This window comes from Camelus dromedarius, chromosome 9 (genome assembly GCF_036321535.1).
Source record: "Camelus dromedarius isolate mCamDro1 chromosome 9, mCamDro1.pat, whole genome shotgun sequence".
NCBI lineage: Eukaryota > Metazoa > Chordata > Mammalia > Artiodactyla > Camelidae > Camelus > Camelus dromedarius.
In genome coordinates this window covers 63,237,782-63,256,693 of record NC_087444.1, presented here as the reverse complement: position 1 = coordinate 63,256,693, position 18,912 = coordinate 63,237,782, and the positions used below count along the sequence as shown (strand labels likewise).

Genomic DNA, 18,912 nt, shown 5'->3' with positions numbered 1-18,912 from the left:
TACTATTTTTGCAACTCTTCTGTAAATCTAAAATTCTTTCAAAATAAAAAAAAAATTTTTAACTACAAAGGGAAACCACTACATACTTATGGGAAAGGTTAAAATAAAAACATTGGTGGCACCAAGTGCTGGTGACATGGCAGAGTTTGAACTTGAATTCTCATACATTGCTGATAGGAATGCAAAATGGTATAGGCATTATGGAAAAGAGTGCAGTTTCCTATAAAGATAAGCATGCAGTTCCCTATGACCCCAGTTCTACATGCAGGTGTTTACCCTAGAGAAGTGAAACGTTACCTTCACATGAAGCTGTACTTGAATATTTATAGCAACTTTATTCATAATGGCCCCAAACTAGAAATAACCCAAATCTCCTTCAACAAGATAAACAAAACGTAGTATGTGCAGACAATGGAATGTCACTTAGCAGAAAACCAGGAACAAACTATTGATACACACAACAATGTGGGCGAAGGAAACCAGACTGAAAAGGCTGTATACTGTATGATTCCATTTATATGACACTCTCTAACAGGCAAAACTCTAGGGTTTGAGAGCAGATCAGTGGTTTCCAGACGCTGGGATCTGTGGAGGGGTTAACAACTAAGGGGTTAACTACAAGGGATATTTGGGGGGGTGGTGAAACTTCTTGATCATGATTATGGTGGGAGTTACATGACTTTATGCATTGGTTAAAAATTCAAAACCATACACCAAAAATATGCAAATTATTATTTAATTATATATAAATTATGGTTAAATTTTAAAATTTCACTTAGTCCAGTATATATAAAGTCAAAGTCCTCATTCAAGTCTCCTCCTCATCTTTGCAGAGGTAACCACTGAAATGAATGTAATATGTATCCTTCAGACCCTAAAAAAATTTTTTTACATATGTCTATGTGTATGTGCCCTAGTAAATGTAACATTTGCGTTTGGGTTCATTTTTTAAGCATAATAAACACTGTCACACTGCATGTATCTTCTTTCCTCTGATTTTTTTTTTTTCCCCACTGAGCAATTAAGGGGATTTTCAAGGGTCCCTTCAGAAGGCATCCTGAGTCATTCAGGAGCAGTGCTGACGTGTCTCCAAGACCACAAGGGGACACGGTGGGATGCGCCCACCCAGCCCTCCCTCCTTTCCTCCCGGTGACAGCATCTCTAGTTGTCTCTGGGTCCTCACGGCCCTTGTGCCCAGACCAGGGGGTGAGTGGAGTGATCACCCCCAGTCTCAGGGGCCAGCCTGTGTGTGACCCAGAACTGCACCAATCATTGTACATTTTATATCCCTGCCCCTGGTCTCAGACTTCACACCCAGGGAAAGGCCTGAGGTTCAACTCTGGCTCAAGAGGCCCACTGAAGAGTTTGGGGCCCTGGAAACTCTACTCTGAGCTGGCGGGGCAACGGGATGTCCATCTGGAGCTGCAGACACCTAACTCCCCGTCCGCCTGGACTGGAGGCAACCTCAACAGAAGCAGAGCCAAGGGATGGAGAAAGAGCAGGTCCTGAGGCATTAGGGAGAGCCTGGCCCCCCCCCCCCACCAGAGGCCAGCACCACCCTAGGACTTCCTAAGGTCAGGAGCCAACAGAGGTTTCTTTTTCTTTAGTGGAAGGAGTCGTCCAGGCACCCTCTGCTGAGCCCAGGACCAGGTGTTTACTGCAGGTCACCGGCTCCCACCTGAGAGGTCACCTCCCTTCCCATCAGGGATTTGGTCCTGTGAGCGGCCGCACAGGCTGCCCTGGTGCCCTCCGTGTGCCTGGACACCCTTTCCTTCTGTTGGACCTGCCTCCAAAAGTCACTGATGAAAATGCCAGGAGACAAAACCCAGCCAGCAGTGCATCCTTAGTTCACACCCACTTTACCTGCTGGAATCCTTTGGCCCCTTTGTCAAACACTGCTACCTGCATTTGCGTGTTCTGTGCCACCATGATGCATGTTCAGCGTTTTGGTGGTGGATGTAGTTTTAAAGACTTACGCTACTATTTTTAAATTGTTGCAAAAATTATAAATTATAAGATGCGACAAAAAACGTGGTTGGTTGTGAATATAAAATCCAGCATTCTCTCAAAATTACTGGGAGAAATTGGGCATGTTTACATAGCTACTAGATCACTACCACTAATTACAAACTTATTCATTTTAGAAAAAGAATATGAAAAGAAATATATGTACATGTATAACTGAAACATGATGCTGTATGCCAGAAATTGACACAACACTGTAAACAACTATACTTCAATTAAAAAACAATTTGTTCATTTTAGAATGTAAGGAAAAACAACTATAATAATCATAATCGCAGGTCTCTTCATTTGTTTACCTCCAATCTCATTGTGAAATGCTGTGATCTAGAATAAATTCTTAGCTCCATCATATTTTATACACCTAGAAAACATGGCCTAGAAATATTTGTTAGATGAAATGGATTTATGTAATTATATTTCTGCACTGTAAGTTATGGCGATTCAAACAAAAATTCAAACTGTTGTGCATTCAAAAGAGCTTTGGGTTTCACTGAAAGAGGGAAATCAGGGGTGCAAGTCCCATCCTGAAACTGTTCAGCAGGGCCTTCTCCAGGGCTTGATTCTCACAGGTGTGGATTTACTGAGAGTCACTGGCTTGGCAGCCAACCCAGGGGTCCGCCCCACCCACAAGGACACCCTTAGCTGTGTGCCCTTGGGGTGGACCCCCAGAAGCTCTGCTGAGGCATTCAGCAGCAGAGGGCTTCATCCGGCCTCCAGCACTCTCCTTAAAGCAAGGTTCCCAAGCTCCCTGATGCAACTCAGTCCCAGATGCACACAGGCACCCAGCTCATCTGCCCCACACAGCGGACAAGCACAGCTAGTGGCTGCCTTAGTACCATTTTATTGTTTAAAATAATGGCTTGCAACAGCCTTCTAAGAAGCCACTCTCAGTTCAGAGAGAGGTGACAGAGCATCTCAGGGGGTGCAGACCAGTAAGGAACCAAAACACGAGAGCTGGAAACCAGTCCACCCTAATTCCTCATTCCCCATCTTAATGGCCCACCAGCGTGAATTAAGTGACCCTCCCCAACCTTTGAACCTCATGTTTACAGCGCCCAGAGCACACAGTGAATCATCCTATACCTACTAGACACTCCATGTTTTCTAAGTTAACTTTTGATGAGTTTTTGTATCAAAGTATGATCTAGTTAATTATAAGAAATAGAATGTGGTATGAACCGTGTTTCCATATTAGTTAACTATTAAAGTAAATAATAAAATCTTATAAATATCATTTGTACAAATAAATTCAACATTACAGTTTGATTTATAAAAATAACCACATGAATGAACAGAGATGGGGTGAGGGAAATTGATGACTAATTTTGTCAAAGAGGAAAGGGCAGGGGAGGGGTAAATTAGGAGTTTGGGATTAACAGCTATACATTATTATATATAAAACAGATAAACAACAAGGACCTACTGCTTACCACAAGGAACTATATTTAACTTCTTGTAATAACATAGAAAAGAATCTGAAAAGAAAAAATATATATGTATGTATACGTATAACTGAATTGCTTTGCTGTATACCTGAAACTAACATTGTAAATCACTTACACTTCAATAAAAAAATAAAATTTAAAAAATATATACCTTCTTTTGATTCATGTAACAGCCACAGCCAACCCAAGAACACTGCAGAGAGGTAAATGAGAATATAAGGAATTTAGGGGCACCTACCTGGGAAGACTTTTAAGATGAATATGTTGATCATTTATGTTAAAAATACATGTACATGAGATGTATCCCAGAATGCAAGGTTGGTTTAACCTGTGAAAATGAATTAACATAATACATCATATCAAGAGAATACAAAACAAAAACCACATAATTATCTCCAAGGATGCAGAAAAAGCATTTGACAAAACCCAACACCTTTTCATGATAAACACACTCAACAAACTAGAACTAGAAGAGAACTTCTTCAACTTTATAAAATGGGTCTGTGAAAAATCCACAGGTAACACCATACTTACTGGTGAACGACTGGATGCTTTGCCCCTAAGATCAGGAAAAAGACAAAGATGTGTGCCCTCACCGCTTCTATTCAAATTGTACTAGAGGTTCTAGCCAAAGCAATTAGGCACAAAAATGAAACAAAAGATATCCAGAATGGAAAAAAAGAAGTAAAACTATCTGCAGAATACATAATTTGTATACAGATAATCCTAAGGAACTCACTAAAAAATATTAGAACTAATAAGTGAGTTCAGCAAGGCTTCAGGATATAAGATTAAGAAACAAAATTACTTGCAATGAACAACCGGAAAATTCAATCAGGAAAGCAATTCCATTTACAATAACATCAAAAAGAAGAAAATACTTACAAATAAATTTAACCAAAAAAGTGCAGAATTTATACCCTGAAAACTTTTCTTAAAAAAGTTTGAAAGAAATTAAAGAAGACCTGAATAAGAAAAGGCCATGACATATTCATGAATTGGGAGACTTACTATTGTTAAGGTGTCAGTACTTACCAAAATGATTTACAGATTTAAGGTAATCCCTATCAAAATCCCAGCTGGCTTCTTTGCAGAAACTGACAAACATTCTAAAATACATATGGAAATTCAAAGGACACAGAATAACCAAAACAATCTTGAAGAAAAGTTAAACTGGAAGACTCAAGCTTCCCAGTTTCAAAACTTACTACAAAACTGCAATTATCAAGACAGTGTGGTACTAACGTAATGATAGACATACAGATCAATGGAATAGGACTGAGAATCCAGAAAAAAGCCCTCATCTTTACAGTCAATTGATTTTCAACAAATGGGGCTGAGACAACTGGATAAACCACGTGTGAAACAATGAAGCTGGACCCTTACTTCACATCATATACAAAATTAACTCAAAATGAATCAGAGACCCAAACGGAAAAGCAAGACCTTTAAAACCCTTAGGGAAAAAATAACTCAATTATAAAACTTCATAACCTTGGATTTAGCAATGGAATCGTAGATGGAATTTTGGAATTTTGTTGCATAAGCAATAAAAGGAAAAAAATAGATAAATTTGACTTGGTCAAAATTACAAGTTTTAGAACTTCAAATGACAGTATGAAGAAAGTGAAGAGAAAACTCACAGAATGGGATGGAATACGTGTAAATCATATATCTGATAACAGACTCACACCTAAGGTATATAAAGAATAATTACAGTGCAATAGTAAAACGACAAATAACCCATTTTTTTAAATGTGCAAAGGCTGTGAATAGACATTTCTCCAAAGAAAATATACAAATGAACAATAAGCACATGAAAAGATGCTCAGCATCATTAGTCATTAGGAAAATGCAATCAAAATCGTAGTGAGATACCACTTCATACCTACTAGGATGGCTATAAAAAGACAGATAATAACAAGTGTTGTCAAGGTTGGGGAGAAATTAGAACCCTCATAATTAAAGGATATGGGTTTTTTCTTGGAAGCAGTTGGTTAATTTCAAGTGTCAACTTGACTGGGTCACCAGGGTGCCCAGACAATTGATCGAACATTATTCTGGGTGTGCCTGTGAGGGTGTTTCTAGGTGAAGTTAATGTTTGAATTGGTAGACAGAGTAAAGCAGATTCCTGAGTAAATTAATTACTGAGTAATTACTGAGTAAATGATTACTAAGTAAATTAATTATTGGGTAATTATTGAGTAATTATTAAGTAAAGCATATTAACTGAGTAAAGCAAATTACTCCCACTATGGGTGGGCCTCATTCAAGCAATTGAAGACCTAACAGTAACCCCCTATGTGGCACTTCCTCTATGTGATCTATGGGTGAAAATAATTCATTTAGTCCTTAGGATAACCAAATGAGGTAATTATTATTGTTTTTCCCATTTTACGTGTGTCAAAACTGAGTCACAGAAAGAATAAGAAATGTGCCCAATATTTGTCACTGGCAACAAATACCGTTTTTGGCCACAAACATACACAGCTAGGCAAAGCAGCCTGGTTCCAGAGTTTGTGTTCTTACCCATCACACTACACTGCTTCTCAAATATTTTGGTCTATATGCTTCTTATTTGAACTTTGATCATGAGGATGTATTGGTATGATTTTAAAACTAAATTTAAATCATTATTTTGAGATCTAATCAAGATAATTCGCTCAACTTTATCAAAAGAGTTATCAATGAAAATGGAGCTGTCACTACATTCCAACCCAGTCACCATAATTCAAAGAAGTTGTCCCACTAAGGAATAAACGTAACCCCCTCAACACATCCCAGCACTCTCACTGATTCTGCCTCTCTTAAAACCCTTCAAGGCGCCAAAAGTTTTTGCATTAAAACAATGGTTCTCAATCTTTTTGATCTTGAGATCTCTTTGCCCTGTGATAAATTATGGAGGATCCCAAATAAGTTTTTGTTTATTGGGGATATGTCTATCAATATTTGAGATATTAGAAATTAAAACTGAGAAAAATTGACAAATACTTGTTAATTGATTTTAAAATAACAATAAGAAACCCATTACATGTTAACATAAGTAACATTTTTATGAAACTATTTCCAAAAGAAAACAAAATTGAGTGAGAAGGATGGCACTGTTTCACAGTTTTGCAAATCTTTTATGTTGGGTTTAATAGAAGGCAGCTGAACTGTCATATGAGCTCCTGCCTGCAGTCTGTTGCAATGTGTTATTTTGGTTGAAGTAGAAGAAAGTATGTCTTCAAACAGATATGTACATGGAAAAGGGAGGAGTTTTTGAACAGCCTTTTCCAGAAAATTGTGGACATTCTTCTTTTATACTCCTGAAGAAATGGCAGTGTGGAATCTGAAACCATACCAATGAACTTTAAAACATGTAGTGCACTTTGCTCTTTAAATGGAGCATGCATTGGTCATTTGGAAAATAGTGGTTCGTCAAATGATAAACATCTTCCAAATGGTCCCAAAATATTAAAATGGTGTTTGCTCCAAATGTTAAGATTTAATAAAATCAATAATGCTTACAGCTTTATAAGGACATCGTTAAGTGAAATTGGCCTTTTTTTTCCCCTGTAACAGTGTGGTAGTGAAGATTAAGTATCATGACAGCCAGAGCCCTGTGGTGCCACTGCCTTGATTCCTGCTCAGGGGCCAGCAGTTTTACAAACCACTATAGCTTTAGCACATCGATGCAAATGTCCACACAGTGGAAACGTGACATAACACCTTAGTATAATTATGAAAATAGATTTCAGCACCTAAAAGTCTTAGGGACCCCTAGGGGTCCATGAACCACATTTGGAGGACTGCTGTCTTATAACATTTGAAAATACGGACTAGTTGTCAAAAAAAAAAAATCTCAAAATGCATAATCCACTCAAGCTAATATGATCAATTTTGAAAATTCATGCATCCACAAATGCCCATTATGTTCCAAGCACTATTAGGTAAACAGACATATGTGGCTCCTCACCCTTTGGGGCTTCACTGTCTTTGAGGAAACAGACAGGAGACAAACAAGATGATTTCAGGCTGAGAAAAGACTGTAAAAGAGATAAGCAAGATGAGGTACTGGAAGCAGGCCTGGGGGAGGCAGAGACTCCTGTCTAGAACATGGCCAGGGGAGGCCTCCCAGAGAGATGACACAGTTACTGAAGGCCAGAAGATGAGAAAGATACATTTCTGCAAAGTGCCCAGAAAACAGCATTCCAAGCATAGGGCGTAGCAAGCACAAAGGCCCTGAGGCAGTAATAGCATGGCATTTTTAAAGAACAGAAGGAGGGGTGGACTCAACCCTGGGCCTATTTCTCTTTTCAGTCTTTGCTCACTGCCCAGGGTGCTCACCCCATCCAGTGGCTTCAAAGTTGATGGCCCACAAAAGCTTTTCTCCAGCTGACCCTCCCCAGGACCCAGACTCACACCCCCCCAAACAACATTGCACCTTGGCCATCTAATTGGCAAATCCTCAAAACTGATGAAGTATTTCAGGCTAGAGGATGCGCCAGAAAAAAAAAAAAAAAGCCCCACCACCATGACTCAAGCCCTGTTACCAATAAACTCGCCTCTAACTGAATTAGGAGAATGCTATCAGAACTGCAAAGCCTCAAAGGAGCCCTACAAGTTTTCCTTTGCAATGGCAATCAAAAGCAACCAAGCTGCAAAGGGCAAAAGTTGACCCCCAAACAAGAGGAAAAAAGCCAGACAATCAACTCAGACCCATGAGAGAGGCGGAGAGACCAGGAGCCGCTTCTAGAGCAGTAGATCTGACTACTGGAAACAGGCTGATGCCATTTCTGCCGCTCGTTGAGACTGTCCTGTTGCATCTGACATGAATTCTGTTCAGCCTGACATGAGAATTCCTGGGTAACTTGCTTTCAATTCCAATGCCTCACTGCACCCCCAGAGACTCCGATGCACTTGCTCTGGGTCAGGCCCCACAACCCCACAATTTGTGCAGCCTCACTGCTGGCCTCTGGAGAAGCCGGCTCTAAACTTGGCACGGGGAGTCCTATTTGAGTTTCCCTCCCTAGAGTGTTCATACTTTGATCAGCCTGAGGATCACCCTGGCAGGGTTCAATCCTCTGCTCTCCCGGGCGCCCGTGACCTTAGGTCTCACTTGACCTCACCAAGCCCCAGTCTTCAGTCTGGGAAATGGTGACCTGGACGGCAAGGCTGGAGAGAGAGGAGTTAAGTCAGCAGGCCTGTGTGAGAGGCGCCGGCGTCCGGTCGGCCTACACCTGGAGAAATCCACGGAGAAGCGCCCGGGCTCGGCCTCCCAAGGCAGCCGCTGGGGCACGTGCGTTCATCCCTCCACGTGCGGGCGTCTCCAACACGCAGTAGCAAGCAGTGTGCTCCACCGCAGAAATGTTCCCACGGCAACCGGGGAGTTCCGCGCCGCCTCCAGGGGGCGTCCCCTCTGCTTCGGAGCCTGAGCCAAGTACCCACCGCTAGTCGCGTAAACCAGAAGAGCAAACTCCGAGGTGGGCCGGGACCCTACCCCGCCGCAGGCCGGGGCGGCTAAAACGGAATCAAGCTCGCCCTCACACCCTCAAAGTGAGGAGGAACTGGGTTGGGGCGCAGACCGGAAAATGGGCAGGGCATGGGTAAAAAGAGAGCCGGGACGCTCGGTTGAGGCACCGCTGGGATTCGAACCCAGGATCTCCTGTTTACTAGACAGGCGCTTTAACCAACTAAGCCACGGCGCCACCCGCACTAGTACGGCGAGACTCTGTTCCTCATCACCATTTACTCCATCGGCCGCGCGCACGCGTACAGAGCCCCTCGGTGGCAGGCGCATGCGCGGTATAAGATCCCGCTCACGCCAGCAGTTTAGGCTTATAAACTGGCCGCTGAGGCTGGAATCTCCGACAGCGTGCAGAAGCTGGGGCGCAGGAGGGCGAGTCGTCCGGGTGCTGTAGTTTCCGCTCCCTCTCTTGAAGCCAGGGTGCCCACCTTTGGGGCATGCTCGCGCGAGGTCCGGTCTTCAGCCCTCCAGAACTGGCTCAGGGAAGCCACCCAAACTCCGGCGAGGCCGAGTCCCCGCGGGGCTCCGGAGAGCCCCGCCCCGCCGGCAGGGCCGGGCTGCCCGCTCGCCGGCGTCCGGTCAGGGCTCACACCCGCCGCGGTCCCGCGGTGACCACGCGTCCGACCCATAGCACTGGCGCCCTCAGCCTGGCAGGCCGGTTGCCTTCCTCGGCCGCACTCTGACCATCGGGGTCACCGGCCTGCTGGCTCTGGGGGCTCGTCCCCCCGCGGACCCTGAGCAAGGGAAGAGACCGAGGACACAGAGGGGACCCAGAGCAGGCACTGAAGGATCGAGAGCTTCAGGGGGGCCCAGGCTGCTGGCCGTGGGGCATCAGAACAGTACGTGGAAGTTTTCCGCTGCCAGAGAAAGGCAAAGCCCTCCTCACTCAGGCTTCTCACTTGCTCCTTCTGGGGCTCCTCACTCAGGCACCTCAGCTACTTCGTCCCAGCACTTTTTAGAGGGCTTTTGGAAAACAACAAAACCAAAATCTGCTAATCCATTGACCCAGCAATTTGTCCAGTGAGAGAGTCTCATCCACAGAAATATAAGTCTCTGCAAACATTTGCACACAAGGTTCACTCCAGTATTGTTTGTAAAAGCAAAAAACGAGAGTGCCCGTCGATGGGGTCAGTGTTGGTAACAAGCAGGCCAGACATCCTCTACAGCAGTGGGAAAGAATACTATGCATATGTGCGGGAGAAAGGATAAAACGGCTCTTCCAAAGACATCCCATTTCCTGGGAGGGTGTGAAACGGAGTTTTGACATGTTCATCCATCATTCATGTAAATTAATGGATAAATACTGAACAGCTTCCTTGAAGATGGGAAGTCACCTTGGTTGTGACAGAGGAGGGTGGTGGCACCAAGCATGTGAGCCATCCAAACAATTCAGCTCACTGGCAGAATTACTGGGTGCTAGTCAATTAACACTAATTAGTTAAAAATGGACCAAGGGGCATACTAATGATATCTGATGGAAATCCTGTGAGCCATACCAAATGGAAAAGGGAGCCCTTCTATTTAACTGAAAAACTTCACTCTTTGTGAACTAATTGATTTACATTGTATGCAATGCTGTGGAAACAGGAAGGCTGTGCACACACATGGGCATTCTGGAAAATGAAGAGACCGGAGTGGAGAGCATGAAACATTCTGTGGTGGAAATGACCACCACCTGCCTGCCTAACCAGACCTTCCTCAGCTCTGGGCAGGTGGCCATCTGGGAGCATCAGCCAGGGAGGCCCCCACAGTGTCCCCTCCACAGCAGTGGCTTCACATCTTCCTCTTCTTTCGACAAACCCTTCCTTGGGTGCTGCTGGTGCCAGCACCAAAGGGCTGCTTTACAGGGCAAATCCAGAGACCAGAATGTGTGCCAAAAGTGAGACAGGATGAACACCAGAACATAAAGCTTAGGAGTAGCCAAAGTGTTTCTAGAATTCACATGCACACTTTTTTTTCCCCAAAAGAATCTAGATTTATTCTGCATGAAAATTAAAAACAAAGTGATCCCGAAGGTGCAGTGGAACTGAGGAGGTGGCACAGTGGTGGGAGCCCAGCCAGATCTCAGCCCCTGCCCCAGTCTGATGGGCCCACCTGGCTGGGGAGGGGGCCCCTAGAGAAAAGTCTCTGTAGAGCCCTGAAATCTACATGACAGGTGATCTGTGCTCAAGTCACCCAGAGGGCCCAGTGGCCATCAGCCATCCTCCCCCTGGCTGCACTCCCTTGCCAGTGAGTCCTCCCCTTCTGATGATGGTGAGGCCTCTGCTGACAAGTCTTTTACATCCATCCGGCAGAACACACATTTAGTGACTGTTTCAGGAAAGATGTCATTTCCGTAGATGGAGAAAGGCCTGTCACATTCTTCACACTGACATGAAATATTTTAAAAGAACGGAAAGGAGGTACTGGTCAGAGGGGATCAAGGCGTACAGTGAGAATTCCCCCACCTGATCCAACCACGCTGGATACGGCCAAGGCAAGAGCTGCCTCTCCCCTCTGGGGTCTGGAAGCCCACAAGGGTGGAAATTGTTGGCCACTGAAGAGAATGAGCACAGGCCTCTCCCTCTCTTCCCCAACAAAAGCTATGCGGGTCCTGCTGGCTCATGTCCCCTGCTATGGGGTCCTGGGGGCAGGAGTGGAGAGCCACTTGATGGTGACGAGGACAGGGGATGGGTGTCCAACCCCCTCCTCTGCTCTGTGCAGAGCAAAACTGGGGGCTCTCCTAACTCCTTGACATCCTGGAGACACCTAACTTTTGGAGAATCAAGTAGTCAAAACTTCTGAACAAAGCAGGAATTTTTACTAGATGGTGAAGGTGCTGAGCATCCTTCTCTATCTCTGAGCCTGTTTCTGGCCAAAGCACACAGAGGACAGTAGATACAGCGGCACAGCTCACTTGCCACATCTGCTCCCCACCCAGAGAGCAACACCACAGGGTGGGCTCTCAGGCCATAGGCAGAGTACTCTCAGAGGGTCCCACCACAGCTCAGTCCCACTGAGACAAGCCTGCAGGTCGCATGCCCGTGCCCTGGCACTCCAAGCCCCTGTGCTTTGCCACCCTTCCCGGCCCCATAGCACCAAAGCCTGCAGGAGGGGCAGGGCACACCTGGCCCAGGGCAGGCCCTCTAGGAAATCTGGCCTCTGAAGTTTCTCATATTGATTCAGAGCAAGTCAAATGCAGAGGGCTTGTCTTTGCTACAGCTTCAGGGAGATCTCTTTCTTTTCTTTCTTTTGCAAGAAAGAAATTAGGTCCTTTGCCTACCTTATTCTACTGCATAATTTCCCACAACCTAAGCCCTGAACAGCCGGGCTCAGAGGAGGCAGCTCCCCGGCCCTGCCCCGATGGCAGGCTGAGGACACAAGCACTGCTCTGTAGCCAGTCAGCTTCCAGGGCCTAAGGACCAGCATAGCCATGAAGGCCATGAGGACCAGCTAGCCACAAAGACACAGTCCACGTGGGTCCCACCCCTCACTGCCCCGCCCCCAGTGTCGTTCCCCACTTAGCCATCCACACAAGTGGTGGCTCCCAGCCGGGCCTTCTGAGAGGACACCAGCCTAGGGGGCTCCAGGATTCAACAGGGCCCAGCAGGGACTCCACCTCTCAAGGTAGCAGCCAGGTTCTGGCACTTCGAGGCCCCAGCAGGGACTGGCCTCCGCTGCCCAGGGGTGGCCTTTGTAGCCAGCCACAGCAGAGGGTGTGCCCACCCTCCTACCAAGATCTCCCACAGAAAACTGGCACCTGAGCCCCTTCCATGGGAAACAGGGCACTGGGGTCCTGGGGTCCTGGCCGGGGTTCTGCTGCAGGAGTGTACGAGGCTCACACAGGTCCACTATGTGCCCGGCAGTACCTCCAGGTCTCCCTCCGGCCTTATCTCCTCCCACACCCCCTGCTCACTCCTCTCTTCAAACCCCAGGCTCACTCCTGCCTCAGGGTCTCTGCATGGGCTGTTCCCTCTGCTGGGAAGCTCTTCCCCTAAACAGCTGTGGCTCACTCCCTCACCATCTTCAAGTCTTAAAACAAATGTCACCTTCTCAATGAGACTCATCCTGATCACTCTTTAAAATGCTGCAACCGCCAGTCCTCCCATTCCCCCTCTTCCTAGGTCACTTTTCTTCAAATTACAACATATTTTTCTTATTTCTTTATTCATGGTTTTTCTCCCCTTTTAGAGTGTAAGCTCCCTTGAGGCAAAATTTTCAATCTATTTTTTTTCATAGTTTTATCCCCAGTTGCCCAATAAATGTTTGTTCAAAGAACAGATTAATTTGTAGAGGGAACTAATCAAAGTCTTCATTTGGCTTAATTTTACCCAGTACCAACCTGTTTCACCTTTAAGCCCAGCGCCTTTTTGTACTCAATTACCAAAGGAATTTGGTCCATTTCTTCAATATTCCATAGTCTCAGGGTCTTATCCTAAAACAAGTTAAACAGCAAACCAGCAGTCACAAAACGGGCTCGTTAAGCTGGGGGGACCCAGGGCGGGGCATCACGTCCAGGTTACCTATGGAGGACCTGGGCCTGCAGAGGAGCAGTTAGGTGACCCACTGTCCGAGTTTCTCCAGCACCATCCCAGCCTTAGCACTGGAAATCCCTGCATACCCCTTTCAGGGTGCAAAAAGCTTCATTTTTCAGCAATGAGTGTAGAAGTTTGGGGGGAATACAAAACCCATATAGTGGCCCCCAAATAGCTGAAAACGAAACTATTTTTAATGCTAAATGAATATGCCTAGACGATCCACCTCCTGTAGCTGCCATCACTGTTTTCCACAATCCCCGTATCACTTCAAGTGATGAGACCCAAGTATTCAGCCTCACTGCATTGTAACTGTAAGTGTTAACAGTCTGCCTTTGATTTTTACCTGGGGATCAACTGTTGTGCTTTGTTTCAGGAGAGTGTTAAGTAGAATTTTTAACATTGTGAGTATTGTGTTCATATTTTCTAAGGGATCAGATAATGGAAATGAGAACAATTACAAGATCAATGCCAGCATGACCCAGACATCACCAAAAAGGGAGGCTAAACAACTGTGTTTAAAGACAGGGGGACAGATGGGGGTGGTAAGTAACCAGAACGTAATGCACAATATGCACAAAGGGAATTGGGGGTCAGGGATCACAAATCTGAGATGAGACAAGCAAGTTTTCTAAGTGAAACAAAAGGTTTTTTTCATCTCCCCAAAAGATACTAATGTGAAAGAAAACGGTACGGGAGGACTCACACTCTGTATTGTAAAACTTACTACAAAGCTACAGTTATCAAGGCAGTGTGGTATAGGCGTAAGGATAGACATGTAGATCAATAGAACAGAATTAAGAGTCCAGAAATAAACCTAAACAACTCTTAGAAGAAAACAAAACATAGGGATAAATCTTTGTGACCTTGGGTTAGGCAATGGCTTCTTAGATCTGATGCCAAAAGCACAAGCACCAAAAGAAAAAATAGATAAGCTGGACTTCATCAAAATGAAATTCTTTTCTGCCTCAAAGGACATGCATCAGAAAGTGAAGATAAGGGGAGAGGGTATAGCTCAGTGGTAGAGTGCATGCATGCATGAGGTCCTGGGTTCAATTCCCAGTAACTCTGTTAAATAAATAAACCTAATTACTTCCCCATTATTAAAAAAAACACACACAAAAAAAAAGAAAGTGAAAATATACAAGTGGTCAATGAGCATATGAAAAGATGCTCAACACCACTGGCCACCAGGAAAATGCAAATCAAAACTACAAGACACCAGCTCACAACCAACAGATAGGATGACTACTATCAAGACGGTGAGAATGTGGAGAAACTGGAACCCTCCTACACTGCTGGTGGGAAAGTAAAAGGGTTCAGCACTTTGGGAGTTACTCAAATGGTTATGTATATAGAGTTACATGTGTTAAAAATACAGAATTAAATATAGCAGTTCCATTCCTGGGTGTATACCCAAAAGAATAAAAAACCAGTGTTCAAACAAAACCTTGTTCATGAATATTCATAGAAGTATTATTCATAATAGCCAAAAGGTGGAAATAATTCCACATCAACTGGTGAATGAATAAATGAAATGTGGTATATTTATATAATGGAATATTATTCACCAGCAAAAAGAAATGAAGTATTGATAAATGTTGCAACATGAATAAACCTTGAAAACGTATGTGAAATAAGCCAGTCACAAAGTACCACATATTGTATGATTATATTTATAAGAAGTGTTCAGAATAATAGAAACAAAAAATAGATTAGCAGTCCTAGCTAGTGCAAGGAAATACACACCAAAAGGGAAAAAATGGTATACAGATTGAGAAAGAAGAAATAAACCTTCTTTGTTCACAGATGACATGATGGTCTAGAAAACCTGAAAGAATCAACAACAACAAAAAACTCTTGAATTAGTAAGTGACACAGAATGATTGCAGGATTCTAGGTTAATACAAAAGTCAATTGCTTTCCTATATATCAGAAACGAACAAGTGGAATTTTAAATTAAAAGCCCAATAGCATTTACATTTGCATCCCAATAAACAAAATGCTTTGGTATAAATCTAACAAAATATGACAATATAGGAGGAAAATGCTGATGAATGAAAGCAAAGAAGAAATAAATAAATAGAGAGATAGTCCATGTTCATGAATAGGGAGACTCAATATTGTCATGTCAGTTCTTCCCAACTTGATCTATAGATTCAATGCAATCCCAATCAAATCCCAGCAAGTTATTCTGTGAATATTGAGAGACTGATACCAAAGTTTATATGGAAAAGCAAAAGATCCAGAAAAGCCAACATAATAATGAAGGAGAGGAACAAAGTTGGGGAAATGACACCCCCAACTTCAATACTTACTATAAAGCTATAGAAATCAAGATAGTGTGGTAATGAAATGCTCTAAAATTGATTATAGTGATAAATGCACAACTCTGTGAATATAATAAAAAATCTATTGAATTGTACACCATAACTGAGTGAATTGTACAGTAAGTGAACACTATCTCAATGAAGCTGTATAAAAAAGATCAGCCATAAAAAAGAATGAAATCTTGCCATTGGCAACAACATGGATGGACCTTGAGAGCATTATGCTAAGACAGAGAAAGACAAATATCATATGATTTCACTTAAATGTGGAATCTAACAAACAAAACAAAAACAAATAAATGACAACAACAACAAAAACTCTGAGCTCATAGATACAGAGAACAGATAGATGTTGCCAGAGGCAGGAGGTGGGGTGGACCAAATGGGTGAAAAGAGTCAAAGGTATAAATTTCCATTATAAATTAAGTAAGTGGTGGGGATGTAATGTACAGCATGGTGACTATAATTAATAATACTGTACTGTATATTTGAAAGTTGCTAAGAGAATAGATCTTAAAAGTTCTATCACAAGAAAAAAAATATCTATGTATGGCGATTAGACTTACCGTGGTCATCATCTCATGATATATACAAATATCAAGTCATTATGTTGTACACCTGAAACTAATATGTTGTGCCATGTCAATTATACCTTAATAAAATAACTAACTAAATAAATAAAAGACATTTTGGCAGTTTCTTACAAAGTGAAACATAGTCTTACCACACAACCCAACAATCACTCCTTAATTTTTACCTAAATGTCTTGAAAACTCATATCCACACAAAAAGCTGCACACAGATGTTTATGGCAGCTTTATTCACAATTACCTCCAAACTGGAGGTAACCAAGATGTCCCTGAGATACCCCCATGTTCATACCAGCACTATTTACATTAGACAAGACATGAAAGCAACCTAAATGTCCATTGACAGATGATTGGATAAAGAAGTTGTGGTATATTTATACAATGGAATACTACTCAGCCATAAAAAAGAATAAAATAATGCCATTTGTAGCAACATGAATGGACCTGGAGATTGTCATTCTAAGTGAAATAAGCCAGAAAGAAAAAGAAAATACCATATGGTATCACTTATATGTGGAATCTAAAAAAAAAAACAAAAGACAAATGAACTTATTTACAAAACAGAAACAGACTCACAGACATAGAAAACAAACTTATGGTTACCAGTGAGGGAAGGAGGTGGGAAGGGCTAAATTGGGAGATCAAGATTTGCAGGTACTAGCTACTATATATAAAATAGATCAACAACAAATTTCTTCTGTATAGCACAGGGAACTATATTCAATATCTTGTAGTAACCTATAATGAAAAAGAATATGAAAACAAATGTATGTGTGTGTGTATATATACATATACATATACATATACATATGACTGAACTATTAATGCTGTTCTGATTATACTTTAATTTAAAAAAAAACATTGTAAACTCACTATATTTTAATTTTTTTAAATAGATGTCCTTGAATAAGAGAATAGATAAACTATGGTACATCCATGTAATAGAATATTATTCAGTAATTTAAAAAAAAAGAAATGAGCTATTAAGACACACACACACAAAAGACATCAAGGAGCCTTAAATACATATTTCTAAGTGAAAGAAGACAATCTGAAAAGGCTACACGCTGTATGATTCCAACTATATGACATTATGGGAAAGGTATATGAACTTAAGGATCAACTTTCCCCTTACAGTGAAAAAGGTTGTTGGTATTTTGATAAGGATTGTATTGAATCTGTAGATTGTTCTGGGTAGTAATGACATCTTAACAATGTTGTATCTTCCTGCTCATGAACTTAGGATTTCTTTCCATGTTTATGGATCAGAAAAATTAATATTGTTAAAATGTCCATACCACCCAAAGCCATCTATGGATTTAATGAAATCTCAGTGGCATTTTTCACAGAAATGGAAAAACAATCCTAAAATTTGTATGGAACCACAAAATACCTCAAATAGCCAAAGCAATCCTGAGAAAGAAGAACAAAACTGAGGGCATCACACGTCCTGATTTCAACCTAAACTACAAAGCTATAGTAGTCAAAACAGTATGGTACTGGCAGAAATAAGCCCTCACACATACAGCGAACTAATTTGACAAGGGAGCCAAGAATACTCAATGGGGAAAGATTAGTCTCTTCAGTAAGTGGCACTGGGAAAACTGGATAACCACATAGAGAAGAATGAAATTGGGCCCCTGTCTTACACAACTCACAAAAAGTTAACTCAAATGGATTAAAGATTTAAAGGTAAGACCTGAAACCATAAAGAGAAAATATTTGTAAGTCATATATCTGATAAGAGTCAAATTTCCAAAATAAATAAAGAATTCATATAATTCAAAGAAAAAAAGACAAAGGAACTGAATCAACATTTTTCCAAAGAAGACATACAAATGACCAACAGGTACATGAAAAGATGCTCAACATTACTATTCATTAAGGAAATGCACATCAAAACCACAATGAGATATCACCTCACTCTGTTAGAGTGTCTGTTATCAAAAAGATGAAGTAAGTGTTGATGAGATTGTGGAGAAAAGGGAACCCTTGTGAACTGTTGGTAGGAACATAAATTGGTACAGCCACTAAGGAAAACAAATTGGAGGTGTCTCAAAAAACTGCGAATAGAGCTGTCATATGATCCAGGAATCCCACTTCTGGGTATATACCCAGAAGAAATCAAAACAGGATCTCAAAGAGATATCTGCATCCGCATGTTCACTGCAGCATTATTCACAATAACCAAGGTATAGAAACAACCTAAGTGTCCATCAGCAGATGAATGGATAAAGCAGATGTAGATATATATATACAATGAAATATTATTCAGCCATAAAAAAGGACACCCTGCAGTTTACGGCAACATGGACGAAATCTTCAGGGCATTAGGCTAAGTGAAATAAATCAGACAGAAAAAGACACATACTCTATGATTTCACTTATATGTGAAGTCTAAAAAAGCCAAACTCATGAAAACAGAGAGTGGTGGTTACCAGACACTGGAGGGAGTGGGGGAAACTGGGAGATATTGGGTCAAAGGGTGCAAAATTCCAG

General features: G+C 42.3%; 1 protein-coding gene and 1 non-coding gene across 2 annotated transcripts in view; both read right to left on the bottom strand.

Annotated features, from left to right (window-relative positions):
* Nucleotides 1-9,086: 9,086 nt before the first annotated feature.
* TRNAT-AGU (transfer RNA threonine (anticodon AGU)) lies at nt 9,087-9,160 on the bottom strand. The gene has a single exon. It is a non-coding gene; the product is annotated as a tRNA-Thr (tRNA).
* A 2,013-nt stretch (nt 9,161-11,173) lies between these two features.
* WDR88 (WD repeat domain 88) overlaps nt 11,174-18,912 on the bottom strand; it is a 35,492-nt gene continuing 27,753 nt past the window's right edge. The window contains exons 10-11 of the mRNA XM_010989135.3: nt 13,301-13,393; nt 11,174-11,347 (exon numbers count right to left, since the gene is read on the bottom strand). Of these exons, the coding sequence (XP_010987437.1) occupies nt 11,174-11,347; nt 13,301-13,393 (267 nt within the window). The remainder of the gene's footprint in view (nt 11,348-13,300; nt 13,394-18,912) is intronic.